This window comes from Crocuta crocuta, unplaced genomic scaffold (assembly GCF_008692635.1).
Source record: "Crocuta crocuta isolate KB4526 unplaced genomic scaffold, BGI_CrCroc_1.0 scaffold197, whole genome shotgun sequence".
NCBI lineage: Eukaryota > Metazoa > Chordata > Mammalia > Carnivora > Hyaenidae > Crocuta > Crocuta crocuta.
The window spans coordinates 11,093,616-11,101,909 of record NW_027532002.1 but is presented as its reverse complement, the minus strand read 5'-3'; the positions used below and the strand labels follow the sequence as shown (position 1 = coordinate 11,101,909).

Sequence of the window (8,294 nt, the reverse complement as noted above, 5' to 3'; positions counted from 1 at the left end):
TTGGCTGGATGGACATGTACAGGTAAAGGACCATCTCAATAGGCTTTGCGACAACTGCTCACTCTTGGGTAATTTTGATTCTACAAAAACATGATGAGTCCAAAGCTGACAGCTTTTACTAAATATGTGATAACTATTGTTCCATATGGCCAAATAATTTCCACTTGAAGGGTAAAACAGAAGAGAATATTTTTTCATGTTTATTTATTTTTGAGAGAGAGGGGAAGAGAGAGAGAGAGCATGAGTGGGGGGAGGAGCAGAGAGACAGGAAGACAAAGGATCCAAAGTGGGCCCTGCATGGACAGCACAGAGCCTGATGCAGGGGCCTGAACTCACAAACCTTGAGGTCATTACATGTCCTGAAGTTGGACACTTAACCAACTGAGCTACCCAGGTGCCCCCAAAAAGACTACTTTAAAGCAGATTCTGCAGTTTGTAGGTAAGCTCTATGAGGTCAGGGACTGTGTCTGGCACGTATTTGGTGCTCACGGATAGGTCGCTGATTGACCAAAGAACATTTTCCCCTATTCTTGAGACCACAAAGTGGCAGCACAGAGAAAAACTTAAGAATAATCTTTCCATTGACTGCTGGGGCTAAATGAGATTTGTATAGGGTAGGTGACCTACCCAAGATCTCACCACTAACTAGAATCAGGTTTCCCAAGTTGCATCCCATGCTTCTTTCCTGTCCTGGAATTTCCTGTGTCAGCTTCAAAGACCTGAGGCAACCTTTGGAGAATGAAGTTCTCATTCTTGGAAGGGACAAGGGTGTTGGGGTCACATTGTTTGCACCTCATTCTATAGCAGAAGGAGCTCGATTTGGACCAGTCAGAGCTTGCTTATGTCCCCATACCATTATTAACTAGTTGCGAGGGTTTGGTCAAGTTGCTTAACTTCTGACCCCCAATGGACAATTCTGTGAAACGGGGATTACCTAAATGCGCTGTTGTGAGGCTTCTGCGGTGCGGCTGCACAACTGTAACCCACACTACAACTTACAAGTGAGGAAAACATAATGCTTTCCAGTCTTCCCCATGAGCCCTTCAGTTATTGATTGGCAAGAAAAAATTAACTCGAGATCCAATTTCGTCCAAAGCTTAGTCTAAATGGGTATAGAATTCCAGTATGAGACAATGAAAAAGTTCTGGAGATGGGGAGTGGTGATGGTCTCACAACATGAATGCCCTCGATGCCACTGAACCGTACACTTAAAAATGGTTAAAATGGTAATTTTATGTACATTTTACAGCAATAAAAAATTAAAATAGAGGTGCCTGGGTGGCTCAGTGGGTTAAGCATCTGACTGTTGATTTTGGCTAGGGTCATGATCTCCTGGTCATGGGACGGAGCCCTGAGTCAGGCTCCATGCTCACAGCACAGACCTACTTGGGGTCCTCTCTCTCTCCCTCTCCCTCTGCTCCTCCCCTGATCACGCATGCACTCGTGCTCTCTCAAAAAAAAAAAAAAAAAAAACAACCCTTAGTCTAGTCAGATAATTCCGATGGTCTGCTCTGGTAAGGCTTAGTCATTTCTGGAAGGATGATCAACCCCTCAGATTTTTCAGGCTTGGCCTTGCCTTCCCTCACCAAGACTGTGTTTGGTTACGTAAGTGGGTGAGGGGGTGGGGGAAACACTGGAGGTGGCGGCTTATGTGATCTTGCAGCAGTAGGGGAAGAGTGAGGTCCTTGGGTAGGACTCCCTTGGACTTCTTCAGTCCCCAGAGGTCCCTGGAGGCTGCCAGGGCTCCCCACCCTTTGTCTCATAGCTCCGGGTTGAGGAAACCCCAGATATTGTGACACATCAAACACTTCACTGTGATGTCACCTGGGAAGCAGAGTTGTGGCTTAACTGGCGGGGAGAGTAACTGTGAGTCACATGTGGCACTTCCCCTACCCCCAGCCCTCTCGTTCTCCTCACTGTCTGAGGTCTGTCCCTCCTCTCAGGGCACACCTGCTGCTCGGCTGAGGTCCCATCACCTCTCCCCTCATCACTAGGGCATCCTCTGTACAGAGCCTTCTTACCACACTGGTTGTTGACCGACCCCACTGGCTTCCCACCACACAGGAGGCTCGAAGGTGGAGGACTGAGTGTTCTCAGTGTCTGCGACCATTCCTGGCTCAGCAAATGTCTTTCAAATAACCCATCACAGGATGCTCCCTGTGCGTGAACCCTTTTTAAAGCACCCATCAGGTGTCACAGGAGAAAGAAGTGACAAGGCCCTTATCTTTACATTTCAAGAAGGTACAAAAGCAATGTACAACATTTCATGAAAAGAAACACACAGCTTTGGGCCACCTGGGTGGCTCAGTTGGATAAGTGTCCAACTCTTGATTTCGGCTCAGGTCATGAGCTCATGGTTTGTGGGTCTGAACCCCGTGTCAGGCTCTGCGCCACCAACAGTGTGGAGCCTGCTTGCAATTCTCTCTCCCTCTCTCTCTGCCCCTCCCCTGCTCTTCCTTGCTCATGCGCTCTCTCTCTCTCTCTCTCAAAATAAATAAATAAACTAAAAAAACACTAAAAATGTGACAACAACAAAAAATATCACCGAGAACCAGAGTTTTTAAAAAGCACAATTAACCATAATTCATCCTTGGTAAAATAATTCGGAGTCAAAATGCTTTAACAAATTCTGTCCTCTCAAAAAAGAAAAATTGGCTCTTAAGCCTATTTACTTACTGAAATTTCCTCTGAAAGCCCAGATGTGAATTCCTCCAGCGAAGATCAGGTCCAGGTGCTTGTATATCTTTTTTCTTTTTAAATGTTTATTTTATTTTTTTTTTGGTGGGGGGGGGGAGGCAGAGAGAGAGGGAGAAAGAACCCCAGCAGTCTCCTCGCTGTCAGCACAGAGCCTGATCTCATGAAATGTGAGATCATGACCAGAGCTGAAATCAGGAGTTGGAAGCTCAACTGACTGAGCCCTTCAAGTGTCCCCAGGGGCTTGTATTTGTGTTCGCCATTCCCTCCCCCTGCCTCCCAGTGGCTGAACTCTAAGAAACGGGGTTTCCTGCTTGCTTGGGTTCAGCCACCAGAAAGGATGAAAGCTGTTGGAGGCTGAGATTAGGGCAGTTCTTCCTTCCTCTGGGCTGGACCTGCTAGCTGGGCCGCCCCTCCACCACAGCTCCCGATGCCCCGAAGCCCCATGGCCCTTTCCTCCTTTGAAGCTCCAGCTGCTTCAGGGCGGCAGTAACAGCTTCCTGCTGTTGCTAATATGCCTTAAACCTGTGAGAAGCCCCACAGGTAACCTTCATCTTTGTCTCTTTAAGTACTGGAATTAGATTCAGTTGTCTGCAGGGACCCTAGCTAATAAGTCTGTAATAAGAAACCCTTGTCTGAGTGTGCAGAGGATGGTGATGTCCTGACATGTGGGTCACTGACGTCCATTCATCGTGTTAGCGCTGGCATGCTATTGGTATAACTATAAAATTATAGGACTAAGTTTGTAAACCAATGGCCTAGAACTCGTACCTCCAAATTTTATTGCCTCATTGAAGTCAACACTTTAGGATGCTTTAAGACCTATTTCAGCAATGGCCAACATGTTAAAATATTCTGAGGTTGCTTTTTAAGATTTCCGTTAGTGTTCATAACCCATGATTTTGAATAATGTTGGAAAATGATCCTTCTCTGATGGCAGATTTGATTCAGATCAACAAGCAATATCAACATATTTGAAAGTTAGCAATAATTTCATTAGGCTTCTATGCAAATTTCATTAATTATCCTCAAAATGTCTTTCATAGCTTATTTTTCTTTTAAGCCAGGGTCCAATCAAGTTTCATAAATTGCCTTTGGTTGTCTCTTTAAGTATTTTTAGGGATACAGAGATGTGAGTTTATGCACATAACTGCAATCCAGTGCCTTGTGTGACATGATATTTATCATGCCAGTGAATCAGATGGGCCTTTAGTGAAGGCTAAGAATGTTCCTAGCATTGCAAAGGACACAGTGTGGATATGGGAGGAGGAGAGGAGTCAGCCACTCATAAGGGCCATTAAATTGGAAAAAGCAGCCAGCATTTTCGTTTTTCATGTTAGGGCACACAGAAAATCCTATTTCCATAGTGTGCTGAGGTAAACACAGAAATCCCTCGTCCTGAGGGCTGGGGGCACCTACATTTGTAATACATCTGGAAAACGTTGGGACCAAAAGTATGGGAATTTCATGGATTCCCAGTTTATGTCCCAGGGTATTCTTATTTCAAATATTTATCACTTTAGGTAACCTGGTGTGTTTCTTCCTCAAAAGAAGCTAGGTTAGAGTCTTACTCTGTCCCTTTCAGCAGTCACTAGTACCCATTAACCTGGAAAGACAAAGACACAGTTGGCCTTTTTCCATGTTGTTTATTCCCAGTCAACTAGCTACATGAGGGGATAAACAAATTAGTAGGAGCTTGGTGTGGATAATGAGGTATGGGTGGCAAGGTGGGCTTTAAACAGAAAATAATCTCATACACAGCTAGATAGAAGATTTATAGACATCCTTTAAAAAAAAGTATCCTCCGAGGGTAAAGGAGGAAGATAAAACCATCATGAGTAAAATAAATTAGCAACTTTTTATCATTGCATAAGCCAAACAGAAGACTCAGAAAGTGGCTTGCATTTTCTGTCATGATTTACAGATACTTAAGTGATACATATTTCCAACACAGGAAAATAAAGACTAACACCAAGTAACAGATTCATATATGCAGAGGGAAGTTGAGCGCATGAAAATAGCTATCATCTGGTAGCAAAAATAGATTTATGTTGATGTTAATATCAAAATTAAAGACATTCAAATAAATTATGCCAATACATTGGAAGTATTATTCCTAACATCATAAGAACAACTTTATTGCTCCTACTCATAACTTAAAATAAAAGGTCTGAGAAAATTCTACGAGAGTTTGAAGATATGATAGAACTTCTAGAATATGTTAGTAGGCCTACAACAAAATTCAACAGCCAAATAAACACTTTATGATTTTTCTTTTATGGTTGACACTGTTAATAGTAGAACAAGACCACTCATCATAAATCTGGAAAATACAGATGAGGGACAATACTTGAAGCTCAAGCAAATGATTTACTGGAGGTAATTAAAAGTAGAATATGAGAAAGGCAGCAGCTCAAATGAAATAAACATTAAAGATATTTGGAGTTTGTATATTTTTCTCTTCCAGAGTCCCACGGGGAGCACACAACGATTATGGGCTATTTGGGTACTCTACTTGATAGATAACTGGACTGTTGGCCTAAAGCAAACTCCGTTCAATTCAGTACCAGAACCAGCCTGACTTCTGGGAGGTGAACGGCATGGACAGCTGCCCTGTGATTTGGATTATTCCATTTGACTCCAGGAAATACCAGACTATGTGTCGGGGCCTGCAGACAGAAGCCATGTGCTGTCTGGTCACACTGGAGACTGCTGGTTCCTTCCTGAATAGATCGCCTGCAGCTTGGGGTAATCGACAGCAGCCAATAGGAACTTCTGAAGTACAATGTGGTTGACGGCACAAAGTCCCATTCCCAAGAGTATCTGTGTAATTCACCATAAATGGGGGATAGAATAATCAGGAATAAAATGGAGGTTGGCTAAAACATGTATCTTAGATGGTGCAGTGACTGCAATGATGTAATTGGGATTTTCAAAGTTCAGAAAGTCAAACTCTACCTGAATTCTTCCCAAAGAATGCCACGTTTATTTTCTTTATCTTAAAAATATAAAATGCCCTTGAGCTACAGATGACATGGGAAGGTGCTTTTGAGAACAGGGACTGAAGGAAAAAAAACAAGCCCTTTCCCCCTAAAGGGAGTTTTAAGATTATAACAGTATGTATCACTACACTGCTTAAATTTCACAAATGTCTTTTATAGATGCTGGTACTGACTAGCAGCTTTTTAAATCTGCATATAGTTCTGTACCATATTCCAATTCACCCCTGCTTCCATCTCAAATAAGATGACCACAAAGGTGATATTTGGTCCATTTATCCTTGTGACTCCAATATAAAGCATAAGATCAACTGAAGTAACAGCACTGGGATGATTAAAAAATTTCCAAATACTGTATGACAAACCTCCACCCATTCAGGCTGCACATCTTGCTTTTGTTGTTGTTGTTTCTTTTTTGAACCAGCCTCTGGAAGAGGCCTATTTAATAGTTGATATGGTTAAAAGTCTCCATTTGCCTTCACACTGTGAAAACTAGATTTGTTTTCCCCTGGAGTATCCTTAAATCTACAGGTTGCTTCTTCCTCTCTGCGAGCAGAATTTGGATACACGCTTGAAAAGAAAAGAACAAAGCCACGTACCAAAGAATCTGATTGTGTCCTTTAACTGCTTAGAAATGGAAATGATATTCATTGTGTTCATCCTGACTTCTTGATAAAATGGAATGAATGAGTGTAATATTTAAGGAGTCCTTTATTGTTTTAAAATGCTAGTCATTTGCAGATTCCAAAAGGCTATGACCCACTTTCAATAACTTTCCATTTTGAAATTGCTATACTGTCTTACTAGCTGGTTATTTGGTATAAACTGAGAAAAAGTCATGTGTCCTTTTTTTCCCATTATTTATTCTACTTTTCATTCATAGAATTCTACATGCTCTGAAATTATCTAAATATCTGTAATTGTTTTCTGGAGAAAACTATTTAACACACCATCATACTTGATATTCCATAGGACTGTTATGGACAATAAAGTAAAAGGCTTAAAAATTAGGCTTTGGTTTTAATGTAATCTGGGCAGAAGTTGGAATTGCTTTGATAACATACTTCAACTACTGCACAAATTCTATTATTGTACTCTAAATAACATATTTAAAAAGACAAAGTTTCCCCTTCTAGTAGTTATAATCTGTGTTATTCAAGACTGCTGCAAAACTCACAAAAGAGTGAAATGAGTAAGAAGAAAGTGTAGGAAACAGGTAAGACAAAGTTTCATCAGAACACAACACAAAGGAAGAACATCAATTCTCTACATTTTTCTATAAGGCAGATGGTCAAACTTTTTATACAAGATCTAAAATATGCCGTTATTAAGAGGTAGAAAATACCAAAACAGTATTTAAGAAAAACTTGTTTAGTTCCTGAAAACAATTAGTTATTTTGCTAAAGTTTTAGGAAGTCAAATTGCTGTGTAGAATGCACTGTATGTTCTAAGCTCAACTGGAACATTCCATACTCAACAGAGATATGGGAAAAGTAGGAGGCAGGGAATCTAGGGGTGGGGCTGGGGGGAAGCAGAAAATAGTTTCTTAACTTGTCAAGAATTCAGTTCTCAGGAGAAATCTCCTACTGTGTCTCTGGGATGCCATTATAGCATTTAATTAATGGGCATTTCTCAGATTAATGACAATTTATCTGAGTGACGGGGTACAGTTTCGCACATAAGGCAATAAAACTCCAGGGAAGGGATGAGCTCACCTGCCTTTCCTCTGCAGGAGGTGCTGTATCTATGTTATATAAAAACATACACTCCACTAATTTCCCACCATCCTCCCAGCCACGAAAATGCAAATGCCAGTATTCTTCTGTCTCCAGCACCAGCAGAATTGTTCTGGATGAACAATCCAAGAGCTGTCGGAGGCAAAAAGATATCTGAGCTCCCAAATTAAACGTGGGTAGCTTATGCATGAGTGGGTAACCCTGGGTATTCTTATTTCTTAATGCACCTGGGAGAGATACATTGTTTTCTCCAACATAATTTTATAAGGCATAAATTTAACTTGAATTTTCCTAACCTTTGGAAAATTAGTGTTAAAGCTTCTTTTTTAACCCACACATTAACATTCAACCTTTCATTTTTATTAAATAGCTTATATATAAAATGAAATATCAAGGTGTTCTACATTCATATAAACAATCGTGACAACATTTGAAATTATAAAGGAAACTACTGAAAAAATACATACTTAAATACTTACAATGCTAAGCTAAGCACAGGTGATCATTCTAGGTAATTTCTTTTAAATATATAGACACAGGTTTGTGGCTTCAGATAGCAAACACAGGAGAAGTACAAGTGGATCATTCTTCTTTCCTTTTTCACCACAAGACAGGATGGTCCAGTTTCGAAAAACCAAGGTCTTTTCTAAGTTCCAAATAGGTGCCATTGCTCACCCAAGAGTCATCACTGGATTTCCTGAGGAGAAAAGAATTTCTTGAAGGCTACTGAAAACACTGTCACATTCTCTCCTTCCCTTCCCCTCCTTTCTTCGAACCCTGGGCCAGGCTATCATTCTCGCAGTCATACAAAGTCCCTGACAGTCTCATTTAGGAACTGTGAGGGAACAGGAAGGCTAGAGGCCAT

The 8,294-nt window shown here is 41.2% G+C and overlaps 1 protein-coding gene across 4 annotated transcripts in view; it reads right to left on the bottom strand.

Annotated features, from left to right (window-relative positions):
* Positions 1-4,320: 4,320 nt before the first annotated feature.
* The window catches only part of OSBPL3 (oxysterol binding protein like 3), a 191,881-nt gene continuing 187,907 nt past the window's right edge, over positions 4,321-8,294 (bottom strand). For 3 of the 4 annotated variants that reach the window (XM_077775315.1, XM_077775314.1, XM_077775316.1), the window contains one exon: positions 4,321-8,126. In XM_077775315.1, the coding sequence (XP_077631441.1) occupies positions 8,030-8,126 (97 nt within the window). In that variant the 3' untranslated portion in view covers positions 4,321-8,029. The remainder of the gene's footprint in view (positions 8,127-8,294) is intronic. The other variant, XR_013337885.1, reaches the window with a different exon arrangement.